Consider the following 19,244-nt stretch of genomic DNA (forward strand, 5'->3'; position numbering starts at 1 on the left):
AAACAAGAGCCTATCGGACAGGTACAGATATCCTGTCTTGCGCACCACCACACCCATCAGCTCACATCTTTCATCAGGCAGACAACTCAGAGGCAAGAGCCGACCTTACATTTTCCGCACCTTGCTCCACGAGCAACCACATTTGCAACCATGGTCAAGTATGTCTCCCCGAGCGCGCGATCGAGGCACATTTGCAGGACGATGGATGGCAGCCATGCAATCCCGAGAAAGAGAAGAGGCCGCTGCATCGAGTCTCCGAGTGCAATGCCTGCGCATATCCGCACCACAAACACATCCAGAATGATGGCTGACATGCTCGCCCTGCAGTTTCACTACCGACGWGATCCGCGGGCTCATGGACAACCCAGCCAACATCCGTAACATGTCCGTCATTGCCCACGTCGACCACGGAAAGTCGACCCTCACCGACTCGCTCGTCCAGCGTGCTGGTATCATCTCCGCCAAGAACGCCGGCTCAGCGCGTTTCACCGACACTCGTGCCGACGAGCAGGAGCGTGGTGTCACTATCAAGTCGACTGCCATCTCCCTCTTCGGTGAGCTTCCAGAGGAGGACGACCTCAAGGACATCCCCGGTCCCGTCAAGACCACCAAGAACGCCTTCTTGGTCAACCTGATCGACTCGCCTGGTCACGTTGATTTCTCATCTGAGGTTACCGCTGCTCTCCGTGTCACCGACGGTGCGCTCGTTGTCGTCGACACCATTGAAGGTGTGTGCGTGCAGACCGAGACTGTGCTCCGCCAGGCTCTCGGTGAGCGCATCAAGCCCGTCGTTATCATCAACAAGGTCGATCGTGCCCTTCTCGAGCTCCAGCTCTCCAAGGAGGACTTGTTCCAGAACTTCGCTCGTGTCATCGAGTCCGTCAACGTCGTCATCTCGACTTACTTYGACAAGTCTCTGGGTGATGTCCAGGTCTACCCCGAGAAGGGTACCGTCGCTTTCGGTTCCGGTCTTCACGGCTGGGCTTTCACCATCCGCCAGTTCGCCACTCGTTACGCCAAGAAGTTTGGTGTTGACAAGACCAAGATGATGGACCGTCTCTGGGTAAGTCATGGAGAAATTCACAGATCTGGCGCGAGTACAAGCTAATACGCAAAACAGGGAGAGTCCTACTTCAACCCACACACCAAGAAGTGGACCAAGGTTGGCACACACGAGGGCAAGTCTCTCGAGCGCGCTTTCAACCAGTTCTGTTTGGACCCCATCTTCCGCATTTTTGACTGCGTCATGAATTTCAAGAAAGACGATACCACCAAGCTCCTTGAGAAGCTCGAGATCAAGCTTGTTGGTGACGAGAAGGACCTCGAGGGCAAGCAGCTCCTCAAGGTTGTTATGCGCAAGTTCTTGCCAGCCGCCGATGCGCTCATGGAGATGATGATTCTCCACCTCCCATCCCCCAAGACCGCCCAGGCATACCGCATGGAGACCCTTTACGAGGGTCCTCCAGATGACGAGTCTGCCATTGCCRTCCGCGACTGTGACCCCAAGGGACCTCTCATGTTGTACGTTTCCAAGATGGTGCCCACCTCCGACAAGGGCCGTTTCTACGCCTTCGGTCGTGTTTTCGCCGGTACCGCCAAGTCCGGTCTCAAGGTCCGCATCCAGGGACCAAACTACGTCCCTGGCAAGAAGGAGGACATGTTCATCAAGGCCATCCAGCGTACCATTCTCATGATGGGTCGTTACACCGAGCCAATCGAGGATGTGCCAGCCGGTAACATTCTTGGTCTRGTCGGTATCGATCAGTTCTTGCTCAAGTCTGGTACCCTCACAACCTCCGAGACCTCGCACAACCTCAAGGTCATGAAGTTCTCCGTCTCTCCCGTCGTGCAGCGCTCCGTCGAGGTCAAGAACGCCAACGATCTGCCCAAGCTGGTCGAAGGTCTCAAGCGTCTGTCCAAGTCCGATCCTTGTGTCTTGACTTACATCACCGAGTCCGGTGAGCACGTTGTCGCCGGTGCCGGTGAGCTGCATCTCGAGATTTGCTTGAAGGATCTCGAGGAGGACCACGCTGGTGTGCCACTCCGCATTTCCGACCCCGTCGTTCAGTACCGTGAGACCGTCACCGCCGAGTCCCGCATCCAGGCTCTTTCCAAGTCACCAAACAAGCACAACCGTATCTACATGGTCGCACAGCCAATGTCTGAGGAGGTTGCCGGCGAGATTGAGTCTGGCAAGATCGGACCACGTGACGATATCAAGGCTCGCGCCCGCATTCTCGCTGACGAGCACGGATGGGACGTTACCGATGCCCGTAAGATCTGGTGTTTCGGCCCAGACACCAACGGTGCCAACTTGCTTGTCGACCAGACCAAGGCCGTCCAGTACCTGAACGAAATCAAGGATTCCGTTGTTTCCGGTTTCCAGTGGGCCACCAAGGAAGGTCCCGTTGCTGAGGAGCCAATGCGTAACATTCGCTTCAACATCATGGATGTCACTCTCCACGCCGACGCCATTCACCGTGGTGGTGGTCAAATCATCCCAACTGCGCGTCGTGTGCTTTTGGCATCCACTCTTCTCGCCGAGCCCGGTCTCCTCGAGCCCGTCTTCTTGRTCGAGATCCAGGTTCCAGAGCAGGCCATGGGTGGCATCTACGGTGTCCTCACCCGTCGGAGAGGTCACGTTTTCGAGGAGGCCCAGCGCCCCGGTACCCCACTGTTYAACGTCAAGGCATACCTCCCCGTCGCCGAGTCATTCGGTTTCAACGCAGATCTCCGTGCCGCCACCGGTGGCCAGGCCTTCCCACAGTTGGTGTTCGACCACTGGCAGATTCTGCCCGGTGGTAGCGCACTTGACCCCACCAGCGTTGTCGGTAAGGTCGTCGAGACCATGCGTAAGCGCAAGGGTCTCAAGGAAGCCGTGCCCGGCTACGAGAACTTCTACGACAAGTTGTAAACGCCTGGACGCTACGAAGGATGCTGCATGGGAGTGGAACGGAGAAAACGTATGGAGCAGTGTACTGTGGTTACTGCTGCTGTTGAAGGAGGGTCTGCAAAAATACCAGACCCGACATGTCAMTTTGACGAATGGATGATTTAGTTTTCTGATTGGTTGTCGCATCAGGCAATAAATGTCAAGCAAAAGGTTCAAAACTCATGAAGTACATGTAGTCGTAGCAGTGATTCTGTGATGTGTATGCATGCCCCTCTTCCCGCTTGTCTTGATGCGGCGATGCAACCATCAATAAAGCTTCCTGGGCGTTGGCCAGGCTTGGCGAGCTTCTTCTTGATCTTCCCGACTCCCTCTACATGCATGGGTAGTTGAACAAACATCGCAGCATATCGTACGGCATTTGTATTTCCTCCAACAATGGCCAGGAGATCAATTGAATACAGCGCATGTATCCAATAGCATGCCATCAAACCCATCGCGAGACAGCCCGGCGCGTCTACTGGCCCCACGAGACAGCCTAGAGTTGGGCTCACTCGCGAGCTCCAACGACGACGGACGCAACTCGATAGAAAGCTCGTTGTCCGGCACACCTTCGTCGCGCAGACTCTCCTCTGGTGGCGCGACACCGACGCGACCGACGCGCGGAGATCGCTCCTACTCCGTCTCCAGCGCCTTTGATTTCAACAGCTCCCTGTTTCCACTGTCCTCATCAGGCCCGGGCTACACCTCCCTCGGCGCGCCGACGACGCCCGGCTTTGATCTCGGTGCACAAAGCCTCGAACGCAACAAGAGCTTGACATATCTCAACGGCCTGTCACTGGTCATCGGCGTGGTCATTGGCAGCGGCATCTTCTCCTCGCCCGCTAGTGTCAATACCAATGCAGGCTCACCAGGCGCTGCATTAATCGTTTGGGTCATCTCTGGTATCTTGGCTTGGACGGGTGCGGCGAGCTATGCGGAGCTGGGCGGTGCCATTCCGTTGAATGGGGGCGCGCAAGTATATCTCTCCAAAATCTTTGGCGAATGGGCTGGCTTCCTGTTCACGTGGTGTGCCGTGGTAGTGCTCAAGCCGGGCTCGGCGGCTATCATCGCGATCATCTTTGGCGAGTACGTGGTGAGTGCCATCACTGGCACTGACGCGAGCGGTGTCAGCCCATGGATAAACAAGAGCGTGGCATTGTTGGGGCTTGTGCTGGTCACGGCCATCAATTGCGTCTCCACCAAGCTTGGTACGCGTAGCGCCGACTTCTTCATGTTCTTGAAGTTTGTCGCGCTGCTTGGGATTACCGTAGCAGGCATCGTCGTTGCAGTGACGGGAATGGCATACCACAAGGAAGCTCTGTCCCAGACTTGGAAGACCACTCCGTGGTTTGAGGGAACCTCCACGTCGTCTTCAGAATGGGCGGTCGCTATTTATGCCGGTCTCTGGGCGTACGATGGGTGGGACAATACCAACTATGTTGTCGGCGAGATGCTCCACCCAAGTCGCGATCTGCCAAAGGTCATCCACACCGCAATCCCTGTGGTCATCCTGGCTTACATCCTCGCAAATCTGGCATACATTTTCGTTTTACCCACGGAAATCGTCAACAGCTCAAACACAATCGCAGTCGCGTTTGGAAGTACAGTGCTCGGTAGACTCGGCGCGCTCATTCTGGCTCTCGCTGTCGCTGGATCTTGTTTCGGTGCGCTCAACGCATCCACATTCACCGCCGGCCGCTTGGTCTACAGCGCTGGCAAAGAAGGCTACATTCCCGAGATCTTCGGCGCTGTTGGCCTCTCCGATYCGTCTCACCGCATGCGACTCCCTCGACGCGGTCCCCGAGCCAAGAAGCTCACCAGCTTCATCGCGGATGAACAGGGCTTCTTCTACACGCCCATCTACGCCATGATGCTCAACGCAGCGATCACAGCAATATACGTTGTAATTGGAGACTTCACCACTCTGACGACCTTCTATGGCGTGGCATCCTATTTATTCTATTTTGCATCCGTCGTTGGCTTGATTATCTTGCGAGTCAAGGAGCCAGAGCTGGATCGGCCCTACAAGTGCTGGATCACGACGCCCATCATATTCTGCTGCGTAAGCTTGTTCTTGCTGAGTAGAGCAATCTTTGCGAAACCTTTGCAGGCTTTGGTCGTGCTAGCTTTCATTGCCGTGGGGTTTCCGCTGTATTGGTGGCGAGTTGGGAGTAAAAGGGGACGTAAAAGTGAGCAGAATGGCAGTCAGAAGTTTTGGAATAGGTGGCGGAGGAAGTAGAATATCAAGCTGACGAATTGATGAGGATTGTATGAACGTTCGTGTCTTGTTTCAGTACCCAAACATGCCTCACAGCCCGACTGGTCCTATGCACAGACAAAAAGAGGATCAGAATGAGTAATGGTATGACTACATGTCTTGTCCTTAGCCCATGAGTTGCCCAATGTCCTCTGGTGGCCATCGCGTCTGCGCATAACTCAGACACCGCTTGATGCCCTGTAGCATCTTTCTCGTCACCTCGTCACTGAGAATATGAGCCTGATTTCCCGTCTTCTCGGTCTCGTGCAGCTTCTCTCGCGCACTTCGCTCGTGAATACCAACCATGGTGACACCAATAGGCCATGCTGCCTTGCCAATAGATACCCGCAGATAAGCATCATTGGCCGCAACGTACTTTTTCAGCTGTGCAAGATTGACAAGCTCCAACACAGGCGCAAGTAAAACTTCGGGAAAGTCSTCGTTTTCAAGCTTCTTGAAGAGAGGTCGCAGATTGTCCACAGCAAGAAGAAAGTAACTGTAGGCCGTCTTACCGGACGACGATTCCTTTACTTCCTTGGTTCGCCGTGAAAGTGCGAATTGCCACTCAGAAAGCAGCATGTCAAAGTAGCTGGCAAGCTGTCTGCGCAAGAGCTTCTTGCCTTCGGGGTCTTTGGGGACTGTCTCTGGCACTCTCATCTCAGCCTCGGGAACCAGCTCCAACGTTGTTGGTATAGGTCCAGTGGTAAGCTTCGGTGCAAGTGCTTTCTTTATGAGTTTGCGATATCGTCTCAGCCGTTCGATATGTGTCTCGCCGAACAGCTTTCGTGGTTCATTAAGCTCCTGCAATTTGGCCAGGAGGTCCTCTTCGGACAGATCTTCCTCGCCCTCTTTGAGGAGGAGAGCACTGTCTACCTTCTTCTCCAAGGGTGGCAATCCCAAACGCTGCCGTCGTGCGCTTTCTTCTGCCTCATCCTGCTGCTCCTGCAATCGTCTGCTTTCTTCAGCTAATCGTCGTTTCTTCTCGTCGCGCGCACGCGTCTGTTCAGCTTCTTCCTCYTCCCGTTTTCGCTTCTTGTCAAGACGCTCAAGCCGTGCCTTTTCCAACTCCTCTTGTTCGCGTTGGTATTCCGCTTGCCGTTGCGCCTCGACTTCTGAACGTTTGAGATATTTCTTAGGACCGCTGTCCTCTTTGGGTTTGGAGGACGCAATCTGCGACTTCATCAAGCTGGCGAAATCCATGTTGAATCAAACTTGTGCTGCTTGTGTTGAAAGTGCGAGACTCTGAAGTGTACAGAACTAGGTAAGGTACCTAGTGTAGAAGGAGCGGCCGAGCGCACAAGCACAGACCAAGCTCATGCCAGTCCGAAGAGCTCCATCACTTTTACATCCACCAAAACAACACAACACATCAAGTGGACTCGACCATGTCCGCGCTACAACCCGATGCCTCAACGGCGATCGATCGCACCGTGACTGCGCCCTTTCTCTTGCGACTCTTCTGGCGCCTCGACAAGCAGCTTGAACCGCATGAATTCAGCGTTGCACCACCAGCCGACACAACAGGCATTGTCGACTACTCCGCGCTCCTCCCATCCCACATCAAGCAGCAGACAATGCAGATCTACACATGGCCCAACTGCACCCTCGCTGAGCTTAGCACGCTCACCACAAGTGTCCTTCCGGCCAGCTTGAATGCCAACCGCGTAAACACTCGATTGGTGTTCAAACTCATCTTCCCCGACACACGCGCCACCGTATCTGAGGGTGGACGCGGCAAGTGGATCGATAAGCCTCTTGGAAGCGTGATCATTGGTGGCAACGATGCCCAGATGGAGGGCGACGCAGCAGAGAACGGCGTTAACATGGAGGGAGATGCAAAGAGAACGCTGGCGGATGCGCGATTTGTGATTGGCGACTACGTGGCCTGCTCAATCTACCCACCCAATGCAGATGGTAGCGTGGCGCCCCTTCCTTCTCGGGGTCCACCGCGTGACGGGGGATTCGGCGGTCCGAGGGGTCCACCGCGGGAGAACGGGTATGGAGGAGGCTATGGGCGGGGTGGAGGTGGAGGCGGCTACAGGGGCGGCTATGGGGGAAGAGGTGGAGGTTATGGAGGCGGTGGATTCGGCGGACCACCTCCCCCACCTGCCGGTGACTGGAGGAGGGGCGAGAGACCACCAGGAGGTTATGAGGGCGGACGCGGCGGCCGTGATCGAGGTGGACGCCCCTATTAGGAGGAGGAGGAGTCTATACCTCAGTACGGCTCGCCAATGGCAGCTCATGCTGCGATGTCACCCTCTCACAACTTCGTGACCGAGTCACTCATGTACTCACCACGACCCCGAGAACATGATGCTTACACGAGGGACGACAACCCATTGATGGGATCTGGTTACTATGACGACTATGAAGCCCTCACGGAGTATGCTTGTGGCAATCGAGCGAGCTCGAGACACGATACGGGCCCGGTCGATCGCCCACGCGAGACTGATCTATACTTTGACAGGCGCTATCGAGAGCGAGGCATTCAACGCAGAGACAGCCCAGAGTTCGAAGCTGCTTCAACGTATCACGAACGCGATGGGTATCAGGAACGCGATGGGCATCGAATGAACACTCCTCCCCATGAGGTCCGTCGAGGCCGTGATGAATTTGGGAGAGACCTCAGAGTGAATCGGTCTCCGAGGCGCGATCGTTCCATGTCCCCCGACTGGCGGGATCGTCACTTGTCTTCTACTTACTTTCCCCCTCGACCCATTCGGCCGCCACGAGAGAAGCGTCAGCCTCGTCAATCCCACGGCGCTGACTACCTTGCGCAACCAAACAACCCAAATGCAATGCCCATTGGCAAGCGCGGAGCCGCAGAGCGCAGCCCTCTTCCCATGTCCAGCGAAGTGAACGTCCCGCCACCACGTTTCGCTGATGCTCGTCACGCTTGTCCACCTCGCAGGCCGGCTCGAGTTATCTGTTCTATTGGCCTCAACACTTTCAATGCCGCGTCCTCACGTCAGCAGGCCAATGTCTCGGCCACTACAAAGCCTCTACCACTCCCTGAGCTTCCCCTCAACATCCATCCCTCTAGGCGCGCTGCGATGTCTCAGAATTCGTCGGAAGGCGGAGGATCTCGTGAGGCCGCAAACATGATAACTCCGCGCAATCATCTGGAAACTATTGCCCAGTCCATCGAGCCCTCCGACAAGGATGGCCCAGCTCTCATGAGTAAAGGGAGCAATGCGAACGCCGTGCCTTTGGGTTCGGGCAAGAGGACGAGGTTCTAGAGATGCTGTGTGATCACCGTCGACAAGCAGGCCTCGTGAGTGTTGCATCGGAATCCGCTAATTTCGGGGGCATTTTCGGTAGAATTCACCATGCGAACAGAAAGTAGATTGAGCATGTATTAACTCCGACGTAGATCTAACATCAACTTGCTTCTACGCGAAAGGGTGCCTACCAAACTGACTTCGCTCTCCCATAGCAACACCACTCCTCTGCACTGTCTCTGCAAAGTCCATTACCGAGATCTGATATTCCTTTTTGCTGATTTCACCCCTGAGCAATTTTCCCATTTCTAGAGCGTCATATGCCGCCTGACCAGATGAGCGAGCTGTGTGCGGTCGAAACCCAGCCAATGCGTCTCCCACTAGCAGAAGTTTCCCATCGAAGAAACTGTTTTGTGGACTGATAACGTCCGTCACGGCTTGCACGAAGGGATGCGCTGTCTTCTCCACAGCCTCTGCGAATTGCGGCGGCAACACCTTCCCAGCATACTCCTTTTGCCGTTCCCATACATGCGACTGTATCCTATCTACGGGAAGCGTGATGGCATGGCGCCGTCCACGGACATCGGTCATCAGCTCCTCGAGCTCTGGGCTTCCATCTGCATAGTTGCAATACCACACCCAGTTAAAGAGCCGTTCTTCGGGCATCATTGTTCCGTTCGTGCCGGGAATCACGTAGCCTAGGATCTGTATTCCCTCTGCATGGAAGAAGGTGAACCTCTCGATGAAGACTTCTCGGGCGGAAGGGGAGAGCTGGCTCTCTGGGACTGTACCTCGCCATGCCACATAGCCAGCATACCTTCGTTCGATCTCCGGCAGAAGTAGTGCTCTCACTTTGGATGATCCACCATCGGCAGCAATGACTTGATCAACGATGGMAGTCTGTTCGCCTAGGTCGACACTGCTCCATGTTACTTGGACTCCTTTGGCGGGTATATATTTGATGTCGGAGACAGTACAGCCGTTCTCATAAGTCGCTTCCGCCTCCCCACCATTCCTTGACGCCTGGTCCAGAACATAGCTTGTCTCCAGACCTTCCACCCGCCACCGAAGAAGATGGTAAAGTAGGTCCCAGGACGTCATTCGTTGTTGCCGATTGTCGACACTGTCGGGGATCACTTCACCTGTGCGATTGAGGTAGTGGCGCAGACTACTGGTGATGGCAATTTCTCTTCCAGGTTTGACATATTGAGCGAAAAAGTCCTGGACTTCCTGGCCAGCTACTATGCCCGCGCCTTGATTGTGGAGGAGTTTGGTTGGTGATCGTTCTAGTATACGCACTGTGGGTGGCGAGGGCAGGGACAGAAAGACCAGCGCGTGCATAAGACCGGCCAGAGAACCGCCGACGATGATCACGGATTTGGGGCAGGGAATGTCGGCCATGATGTGAACGACTTGATGCACGTTGCTTGAGATCTAAATGGTAGTGCTCATGTTAATGTTATGCCGATCTCGTGAACTTGTGTCGATGTCGTCAGACACAACAGACCTTGAACGATGATTTACATCTTGTCTGGTCTCCAGTCTCTTTGTTGAGACCTAATAATCAGGCGACATATAGAGATGTTAACGTTGTCGGTTATGCATTCGAAAGATGCGGAGAGGAGCAGTGTGTAAGAGAAGAGGATGTCATGTCCTCTACCCCAACCCTAACCCTGCAACCATCATCGGCGCGAGGTACACGCAAGGAGAAAGGGCAAAATGCCGCCCTTCTCCGCCCCTCTTCTTATTTTCTGTCTCTGCAGGACAAAGTTCTGGACTAGAAGAGTATGGCCCGGCCCTTTCATGTATCTTAGCTAGCAGCGGAACTATCCAGGCCAACAAGAAAAATCATCGCCAAGTGAAAGAGCGGAATCCGCCCTTTTCATACTGCGTCTGTCTCTCCGTGTTAGTGAACGTTTTTGGTGGCAGGAAACAATCGTGGACCTGAGTTAGCGGCGGAACTAACCGAGCCAATGATATGGCGACCTCAGACTCCCGTTCCTAACACGACGTGAGAGCCCTCGTTCTGTTTGTTTTGAGCTACTTTATAATTTCTCTTGATTGAACGTCTTTAACAGGAAGGCAGAGATCACTAAAATCACCATYATGATTATCAGCCACTCGCATTCATCCACTCCACCGACTCCCCTTTCCCTGTTCTGAACTAGCGGCCCCGCAACTCCTCACGTCTTTGCCAAATTCGACGCGGAGGATACGGAGACGCGACCGTTTCGTCCGTCAGTCGCCGCCATGTGTCTTCACGTGGTGCTCTGATGTTACGGGTCCGGTCCCACGACGTTCATGAGTAGACGGACAGTTGCTAGTTTGGGCGAGGCAGGTAAGGTCCGCATCCCGGCATACAGCTACAGACAGCTGTAGTGTCACCCTGTTCATTTCTCCATTTCTGTTGGAGATGCTGACGGCTTGTCTTCCCTTCAACCTGTGATACTGACGACCAGCATGGCACAAACGATGCAGACACAAGAGCTCACCAGTGGCTGGAGCTTCAAGCAGACGGATACCGAAGAATGGATGCCTGTTGCGAAAGTGCCCACCAATGTCCACCTGGATTTGATGGATCAGAAGATGTACGTATCATCGTGCTACCTGTATGTTGCTCCATTTCTGAGGATTACAGAATTGAGGATCCCTTCCTGGGCTTCAACGAACTGAAGTGCGAATGGGTTGGCGAGAAAGCGTGGACATACAAAGTCACACTTCCTTCAGTACCAGCCACAGAGAGAGGGACAAAGCATGTTCTGGCATTCGATGGCCTCGATACGTTTGCAAATGTCAAACTCAATGGCAAGACTGTCTTGGAGAGTGACAACATGTGGATCATGCACAGAGTTGATGTTACAGACAAACTCCAACCCGAGAATGAAAACGTGCTGGAAATCGACTTCAAGTCTGCGATGGTGGAAGCTAGGAAGATCAAAGAAGCCCATCCAGAACACAAGTGGGTTGGCTTCAACGGCGACATGGCTCGTTTGGCAGTGAGGAAAGCTCAGTATCATTGGGGTTGGGATTGGGGTGCGTTGCCATCTCCCCTGATGTCGCAAGACATATGCTGACTTCCATCCTTCACTCAGGTCCTGTGCTATCCCCATGCGGACCATGGCGCGCTGTTAGGCTGGAGACATATCACGCACGGGTTGAGGATCTGAGGATTGATTACGAAGTCGATGCGAGCTTCAAGAAGGTCACTGGTACCATCACCGCCTTTGTCGAAGGACAATCTGGCAAGGTGGTTGAGTTCAGTGGCAGTCTAGGTGGAAGTCCTGTTTTCAAGGCTACCTCTGAGGTCGACAGCAACGGCCAGGCAAAGGCCGAGTTTCACATCAACGAGCCTAAGCTTTGGTATCCACATGGATATGGAGAGCAACCGCTTTATAACATTACTGCAACTGTCACGTCTGGTGGACATGCTCTCGACTCGATTACGAAGCGCACCGGATTTCGCAAAGGCGAACTCATCCAGGAGCCAGACGAGATCGGAAAGACATTCTTCTTCCGATTCAACGGCATTGACGTTTTCTGCGGTGGTTCCGATTGGATTCCCGCCGATAGCTTCACGCCTCGTATCACTGAGGAAAAGTACCGTAAGTGGCTGGAGATGATGGTCGATGGCTATCAACTGATGATACGAATCTGGGGTGGTGGCATATGGGAGGAGGACATTTTCTATGACATCTGTGACGAATTGGGCATACTTGTCTGGCAGGATTTCATGTTTGGATGTGGCAACTATCCCTGCTTTCCGGAGATCCTCGAGTCGATTGAAAAAGAGTGTGTTTGCCAAACGAAAAGGCTCAGGCACCATCCTTCGATGGCAATCTATGCAGGCAACAACGAGGACTACCAAGTCCAGGAACAGATGGGACTGACGTACAACTACGAAGATAAGGACCCTCAGAGCTGGCTTCAGACCGATTTCCCTGCTCGATACATTTACGAAAAGGTACCCTATCCAGATCCCCAACGCGCACTCATACTGACGGCACTTCAGCTTCTTCCTGACGTTGTCGCTGCACATACGCCTCACATTCCATATCACCCCGGCTCACCTTGGGGTGATGGTAAGATCTCATCGGATCCGACAATCGGCGATATGCATCAATGGAATGTGTGGCACGGAACGCAGGAGAAGTATCAAATCTTCGACACACTAGGTGGCCGATTCAACAGTGAATTTGGAATGGAGGCATTCCCACACATTGACACAATCAAGGCCTACGTTACAGATCCGACGCAGCTATACCCGCAAAGCCATATGATCGACTTCCACAACAAAGCAGATGGCCATGAGCGCAGGATCGCGACTTACCTCGTCGAAAACTTCCGTACAGAGACTGATCTCGAAAAGTTTATCCATCTCACTCAACTCAGCCAAGCCGAAGCCCTCATGTTTGGCTACCGCGGCTGGCGCCAACAATGGGGACAGAAGAGGTTCTGCGGCGGCGCATTATTATGGCAGCTCAATGACTGCTGGCCTGTGACTTCTTGGTCAATCGTTGACTACTATCTTCGCAAAAAGCCTGCATATTACGCCCTTCGCAGGGTTCTCGCTCCCATCGCGGTTGCTGTAAAGAGAGCACACCACGACTGGAGCGTTGTTCACGCAAGACCTGCCAAAGCCATCGATTACGAATGCTGGGTAGCCAGCTTCGAGACAAAGGAAGTCACTGCAACAGTGGAGCTTCGCTACATCAGCATCGCGACTGGCAAGGAGATAAAAGAGAAGGTCTTGAAGAAGGATGTCCAGATTCAGGCGAACGGCACAACCAACATCTTCAAGGGGACCATCGACAATGTCAACGAGGAACAGCACGTCCTTGCGGCGAGGATATGGGTAGACGGCAAGATCGTGTCGAGAGATGTCGATTGGCCACAGCCATTGAAGTATCTCGACTTCGCCGACCGAGAATTGGAGGTTACACCAAAGGGAAATACCATAACAATCAAGGCCGGGAAGCCCACAAAGGGCCTGGTGTTCGAGGAGCGGGAAGGTGTGTTGGTAAATGATAGCGCCATCGATGTTGTGCCAGGCGACGAGCAGGTGGTTACCGTGAAAGGAATCGGGGCAAATGATAAGGCATTGGGATGGACATACTTGGGGAAATAACTGCCGGGGAACATTAATAGTGCGCTTGTTCGAAAGACTTTGTGACATCCTGAGCTTCTCACCGGGTTTCCATAAACATGCAAGCCACCGAAATAGACTGTTTGATACCTAAGACACAAATGGTAGTTCTCTAGTCCATAGCACATCATATGATTCGTGATTTCCCCCCACGCTTCTGTGAAACTAACTTTTCTACTGGTGAGACTCGGAGCGCCCGACTCGCCTGCCTCTACTTCTTGCTTCTGCGGGGAACATCACCCAAAACCGAAGTGAAGGACCCATGCAATACGAGATTCCCAGCTCTGTGAACGTGCTCGCCATGCGGATCCACCTTCCTTGAATTCATACTGTGCAAGCATCGCACCGACCATGCCACACGATCACGATTCGGAAAAGATCATGCAATCATGAAGCCCGCCGGCTCAACAGAACATTTCTAGCAGTACCCACCCGCCCAGAACACAAACCCAGACACAATGTTTTCAACTTTTCAAGCAGCAGGTTCTACTGGAGCCGGAGACGGTGACGGCAAGGCGAACCGCCCAGGAGGCAACTCGAGACGCATTTCCACTAGCAACGCATGCATCGAATGTAGGCGCAGAAAGATTAGGCAAGTACTTTAACAGGGCTGAAGGCTTACAACATGTCGCTTGAGATTCTCATGGTCTAGGGGCGCCTTGCTGGAACTTGGTCAACATCAAGTTTACCTAACAAAGACATTGCTGACTTTGCCACTCTTCGTCTTTTAGATGTGATGGAAACACTCCTTGCGGTCAATGTCAATGGTATCAGCATCCAGAGGAGTGCGCCTATGCGAAACCAGCACAGAGGGTTGTGCCCTCTAGGAAGTGAGTGCTTGGGGAGACAGATACTGTACCAGCGCTAATCTGATATCAGGCTGGTCGAAAAACTCCAATCGCGGGCCGATCAATACAATGCAATAGTTGCACGTTTATTTCCGGGAAAGGAGCTTGAAGAGCTCCTCTCACTACCACGAGAAGAACTCGTGAGCCTTGCCGTTACAATCCCAACCTCCAACCCATCGCCCTTCAACACGCCGGGTCCACTTCCCAGTGTGATTGAGAGGGTCAACAACTCCGAAACAGCAGAGAGTCTTGAAGCATTGGAGCAAGCGCCCGAGCAAGACCCTCCAACGGACGAAGCAAAGCGCCTTGGGGCCAAAATCCAAGGCATATCCGACGATGTAAACGGACTTTCGCTCTCAGTCGACCGTACATCGTCATACGTAGGAGTTTCGTCGATACCGGTGAGATCGTGCTCGTCTCGAGGCCACCCTTGAGCCATCGATGTCTGGTACACGTATGCTGACTTTCATACTTCGCCTCAAGGCAGTACTCAAGGTCATTTTCAAGACGGCGCCTTTCGCACGAGCATTCGTATCACAAAACACTGCGAATCCCAGTCGCAGTACGACGCCGCCTCCACACCTTGCAGAACCGGATCCGAACTATCTCCCTCCGGCAGACATAGGGGAAAAGTTGATTGACTCTTATTTTGCCCACATTCACCTTCTGATGCCCATGATCGATGAGGATTCGTTCCGCCATTGTTATCTTTACAGTATGCGCAGAGACTCGCCTTGGCTTGGTTTACTGAACATGGTAATGGCACTTGGCTCTTTGGCAGGCTCAACATGCGACAGTGAAGATCACATTGCCTACTATCAAAGAGCAAGGAAACATCTGGAAGCCGAGGGGTTTGGTAGTGGATCTCTGTTTGTGCTCCAAGCATTTGGTCTTCTTTCCGGGTACTATCTCCACTGGTTGAACCGACCAAACGAGGCAAACGCCATGCTTGGTGCCACACTTCGTATGGCAACTGCACATGGGCTTCACCGAGAGTATGGCAACCCACAAAATGGGAGCGTGGTGGGCAGCACGATGATCGTGTCTGGACTCGAGGTTCCTGTAGAGATCAAGAGGAGGACCTGGTGGAGCTTGTTCTGCTTGGATCTATGGGCCAGTATTGCGACTGGTCGACCGTCTCTGGGAAGGACCGGTCCAGGAATAACGACTGCTGTCCCGCGTATTCCCGAGCAGATGAACAACGCACAGTACTTGGCCTCGTTACGACTTCTGCCCATCATCCACAACATTGCATTCTGCAAGATTGCTACAAAGTTGCAAGATCAGCTGGCGGCTCGCACGCTCATCGAATTTGAAGAGCTGTTTGCTCTGGACGCAGAACTGGAGAAGTGGAGAGAAGACTTGCCACCCATCATGCGCGACGTGGTGAATCGTCCCGACTCGAAAAAGAGAACGTTCCCAAGCAATCAGAAGGAACAGAAGCATTCTCCACCAAATCCCGGTAAACCAGCCAGGTCCAAGAAAGCTTCGTTTGATTTCTCGCAACCTCCCGAGAGAGACAATACCTCGTGTCCAGAAGTGCTGAAGACGCCAAGAGCCATCATGCATTGGAGGTACCAGAACTTGAAGATGCTAATGCATCGTCCGATCCTCTTGGCCGCAGTTCTACGAAGGACCAGTTTCGCGAAGATGAAACCTGAAGAGAAAGTCGCTGTCAGTCGTTGTCGGATCGTAGCTGGTCAGGCCATTGCAGATATCATCGACACTTGCCAGGATCATTTGATTTCAGGCTGGAATGCTGTGTGGCTCATGTATCAGGCTGTCATGGTGCCAATCGTATCTTTATTTTCAGTATTGACATTGCCGCCCAGCGCAGCCACAAATGATAGTCCTCATGGAACGCTTGAAAGTGGTTTTGAACACACAAATCCTACAGGAACCGACAATGATGTGGAGCACTGGAAGCTTGAGGTTGAGAAGGCGATTGTGTTCTTCAAAAGAATGGAGCGCTGGTCCGTCGCTGCGAGAAAGAGTGGGGATGTCGTGCAGCGACTCTATGATGCTACCAAGTATGTGAGTCAGTACAATCAGCAGCAGCAAGCACCCTCCGGGGGTCATGCCATTTCTACAGACTCCAACAGGGTCATGTTGGCCGGGCCATATGATCCAAACGACACGGGAAACTTCTCACAAGATTACGGGATGAATTTATCGACAGGATGGGGCATCAGTCCGAATGGAGAGGCCGCCGTGAATGAGTTTTGGAATGACATGATGTGGGATTCATTCCCGAGCGATGCGAATTTTGTTGTTGACCAGACCGATTGGTGGCAGCAGAACGTAGAGGACCAGGATTGGTCGCAATGGCCAGGCGAGGAAGGTGTTTGAATACTGAAGTAGATGTATGCATATCCGATCTGGAAGTCGTCTCCCTCAGCACACCAGCTCGAGGTGAGTCCGCGATGGATGATGTGGTGTAGGTGGTTCGAGAGCCGGTGGAATTGAAGATTGCCGCTTCWCCTTGTGGTAAATCGGCGACAACGCTCACCAGCAGGTAGCTACAAGCACAAAAAGCAGCAGCCTTGCGCAGAGTCAAATTTGGATGTCTGGTCGAATAATCTCTTCTTAGTCGTGCTGTCGTTGTTGCAGGCAATACGAATTTTGCCTGCTAGAGGGAGGGCGGCAACCTTCAATTTCACCGGGATTTTGGTGACATCGGATCATCGGCAGATCGTATGTTTTGACCATATCAGGTAAGAGCCTCTTCTCCCACCAATCTAATTGGACAGTAAGCGAGAGCCCTGACGACGTCCAGCAATCCGACCCGACGGACAAGGACATCACCTTATTTCTGCCATGCCACTTCGCCGTGCCTATCGTCCTCATCTTGCCAATCCAGTATGCAAGTTTGTGGATTTATTGATACAGTCCACATGACTAGACTTGGCGAGCCGCGGCAATGTCAACAAGCACTCCTCGAACCAACATGACCGGCGCGACCAGAAGAAGTGTCAAGAAGTCAAGAGGTGGTTGTAAAAGATGTAAATCTCAACACGTAAGTGTTCTTTGTATTCTAGATCATGACAGACAGACCTGACGTTTGCACAGCTTAAATGTGATGAGCTGAAGCCGCAATGCGGCAGATGCGTTCGATTGGGAGTGGACTGTGGTTACCCTTCCCAGTCCCTCAAATGGTCAACAAAACATGAAGTCGGCCGTTCTGAGTCTGTATCAGAACCTCCCGCTCATATTGCATCAAACGTTGGGGAATTCCAGTTCTCGATCAATGCTTCTTCACCTTCGCCCGTGGCACCAGAGCTTGACTGGTCACAACTCCTCTTCCAGCCGGCAATGGATGGTGTGGTGACGGATCACGATGAGCCACCACTCTTCTCAACAGAGTCAAATTGGAATGTTGCTCAATCACCGGGAGGGTTTCCATCCTGGCAGATGGTATCAGCAGCGCCAACTCCGTCCACGGCCCTGCGTAAAGCACGAGAAAAGCAGCCGGCTCAGCAGCGTCAACAAACGATGCTCCAAACGCTTCAGGGGAGAAGAGCAGCTTTTTCTCCTCAAATTCAGTCATCGTTGACACATCAGTCCTCTGAACTGATTTCGTATTACTTCAAAGAAGTCCCTGGCGTGTACTCCATGTACGACAGTGCGAAGAATCCATTCAGGTCAGCTGTCTCGAATCTTTTCAGCCACTCACAAGTGGTGAATGTTGCTGCGCAAAGCATGGCCGCCGGCTTTCTCGTAGAGGTCCATCCTCGATTTGCCTCAATCGGCCGGAAACTTCGACAGGAAGCTTTCGAAMTCATACAGAAGGAGCCCAGCAGCACCAGCTACAACGCCATGCTTGCACTGTCAATGTTTGGACCTACTGGAAATTGGATCGAAGCCTTCGATCTTGGAATTCCTTTCTACAAGATGATGCGAGAGCGTGTTGACGCTGCAAGGGCTTCTGGTATGCTTGGCGACGAGCACTACCACTTTTTCGAAGAAGCGTTGGTGTTTTGGGAGATGAACCTGGCATTTGCGGTCGATGAGGRTGTGATCAAACCTGGACCCAGTCTGGCGGAATCACGAATGCTCTTACCCTCAAGGAAACGTACGGCGCATCCGTGGACTGGAGTGGCAGGGGAAGTTGTTCAACTCGTCGCAGACATCGGTCGGCTTGTTCGCGCAAATAGGTCCCGGATGCGGAACCAAAAGTTTGTCACTCAGGCCTGTCTTGACCAGTTCAACAGAGATCTTGTGGTAGCGCGAGACCTCGAGAGGCGCATCTTGTCATATCAAAGTCCAGACGAAGGCAGCATTGTTGATCTCGAAGACGACACTACATCCGTTCAACACCTCACCACGCTTGCCGAAGTCTATCGATATGCAGGAATGTTGCAACTGTATCGTGTATTCCCGGATCTGCTTTCGGATCGTCTTGCTGTCGAAGACGCTGCGCCGAACCAATGGCCGTCTAATCCACAATCAGCTCCAACCAGTAGAGATGGCGCTAGCTGGCTATCAGCATTTGCCATTGAAGCCCTGCGACTGTTGGAGACGGTACCTTTGGAATCTGGAACACGAGATTTCCAACCCTTCCTCCTGGTCCTCTGCGCTAGCGAATTGACGTGCGATGATAATGCACCTCCGAGTTCTCCTGATGATGGAGTAAGCGCTGCATTCCTCGACGTTGTGATGATTCGCAAGTTCGTACTCGACCGTCTCACGACTTGTCTACGATTACTACCTCCGAAGCCCGTTCGGGTTTGTATTGATATCGTCAAGGAAACTTGGCGGAGGATCGATGCCGGACAAAAGGGCGTTTATTGGCTCGATGTGATGGCTGAGAAGGGATGGGAAACTATTATGGCCTAGTCGCTGC

At 53.1% G+C, this 19,244-nt stretch overlaps 9 protein-coding genes; 7 read left to right on the forward strand and 2 right to left on the reverse strand.

The window, feature by feature from the left end:
- Positions 1 to 150: 150 nt before the first annotated feature.
- RCC_04857 (elongation factor 2) lies at positions 151 to 2,914 on the forward strand (the record flags this gene model as incomplete). XM_023770134.1 has 3 exons in its annotated part: positions 151 to 158; positions 328 to 1,063; positions 1,121 to 2,914. 3 exons carry the CDS (start codon positions 151 to 153, stop codon positions 2,912 to 2,914), a joined length of 2,538 nt encoding a protein of 845 aa, XP_023625902.1.
- Positions 2,915 to 3,371: 457 nt separating this feature from the next.
- RCC_04858 (related to blood-brain barrier large neutral amino acid transporter) lies at positions 3,372 to 5,171 on the forward strand (the record flags this gene model as incomplete). Its single annotated transcript, XM_023770135.1, has 1 exon — positions 3,372 to 5,171. One exon carries the CDS (start codon positions 3,372 to 3,374, stop codon positions 5,169 to 5,171), a length of 1,800 nt encoding a protein of 599 aa, XP_023625903.1.
- A 144-nt stretch (positions 5,172 to 5,315) lies between these two features.
- Positions 5,316 to 6,389, reverse strand: RCC_04859 (related to potassium channel regulatory factor; the record flags this gene model as incomplete). Its single annotated transcript, XM_023770136.1, has 1 exon — positions 5,316 to 6,389. The coding sequence occupies one exon, from the start codon at positions 6,387 to 6,389 to the stop codon at positions 5,316 to 5,318; it is 1,074 nt and encodes a 357-aa protein (XP_023625904.1).
- A 185-nt stretch (positions 6,390 to 6,574) lies between these two features.
- On the forward strand, positions 6,575 to 7,384 carry RCC_04860 (uncharacterized protein; the record flags this gene model as incomplete). Its single annotated transcript, XM_023770137.1, has 1 exon — positions 6,575 to 7,384. One exon carries the CDS (start codon positions 6,575 to 6,577, stop codon positions 7,382 to 7,384), a length of 810 nt encoding a protein of 269 aa, XP_023625905.1.
- A 90-nt stretch (positions 7,385 to 7,474) lies between these two features.
- Positions 7,475 to 8,428, forward strand: RCC_04861 (uncharacterized protein; the record flags this gene model as incomplete). Its single annotated transcript, XM_023770138.1, has 1 exon — positions 7,475 to 8,428. One exon carries the CDS (start codon positions 7,475 to 7,477, stop codon positions 8,426 to 8,428), a length of 954 nt encoding a protein of 317 aa, XP_023625906.1.
- Positions 8,429 to 8,581: 153 nt separating this feature from the next.
- On the reverse strand, positions 8,582 to 9,811 carry RCC_04862 (uncharacterized protein; the record flags this gene model as incomplete). The annotated part of the gene is made up of 1 exon (XM_023770139.1): positions 8,582 to 9,811. The coding sequence occupies one exon, from the start codon at positions 9,809 to 9,811 to the stop codon at positions 8,582 to 8,584; it is 1,230 nt and encodes a 409-aa protein (XP_023625907.1).
- Positions 9,812 to 10,870: 1,059 nt separating this feature from the next.
- RCC_04863 (probable Probable beta-mannosidase B) lies at positions 10,871 to 13,535 on the forward strand (the record flags this gene model as incomplete). XM_023770140.1 has 3 exons in its annotated part: positions 10,871 to 10,998; positions 11,049 to 11,443; positions 11,503 to 13,535. The coding sequence occupies 3 exons, from the start codon at positions 10,871 to 10,873 to the stop codon at positions 13,533 to 13,535; spliced, it is 2,556 nt and encodes an 851-aa protein (XP_023625908.1).
- Positions 13,536 to 14,011: 476 nt separating this feature from the next.
- RCC_04864 (uncharacterized protein) lies at positions 14,012 to 16,750 on the forward strand (the record flags this gene model as incomplete). XM_023770141.1 has 4 exons in its annotated part: positions 14,012 to 14,126; positions 14,285 to 14,383; positions 14,480 to 14,802; positions 14,885 to 16,750. The coding sequence occupies 4 exons, from the start codon at positions 14,012 to 14,014 to the stop codon at positions 16,748 to 16,750; spliced, it is 2,403 nt and encodes an 800-aa protein (XP_023625909.1).
- A 598-nt stretch (positions 16,751 to 17,348) lies between these two features.
- On the forward strand, positions 17,349 to 19,237 carry RCC_04865 (uncharacterized protein; the record flags this gene model as incomplete). XM_023770142.1 has 2 exons in its annotated part: positions 17,349 to 17,417; positions 17,471 to 19,237. The coding sequence occupies 2 exons, from the start codon at positions 17,349 to 17,351 to the stop codon at positions 19,235 to 19,237; spliced, it is 1,836 nt and encodes a 611-aa protein (XP_023625910.1).
- Between the last annotated feature and the right edge of the window lie 7 nt (positions 19,238 to 19,244).

The sequence above is a fragment of the Ramularia collo-cygni genome, assembly GCF_900074925.1.
Source record: "Ramularia collo-cygni strain URUG2 genome assembly, contig: RCC_scaffold06, whole genome shotgun sequence".
Lineage (NCBI taxonomy): Eukaryota > Fungi > Ascomycota > Dothideomycetes > Mycosphaerellales > Mycosphaerellaceae > Ramularia > Ramularia collo-cygni.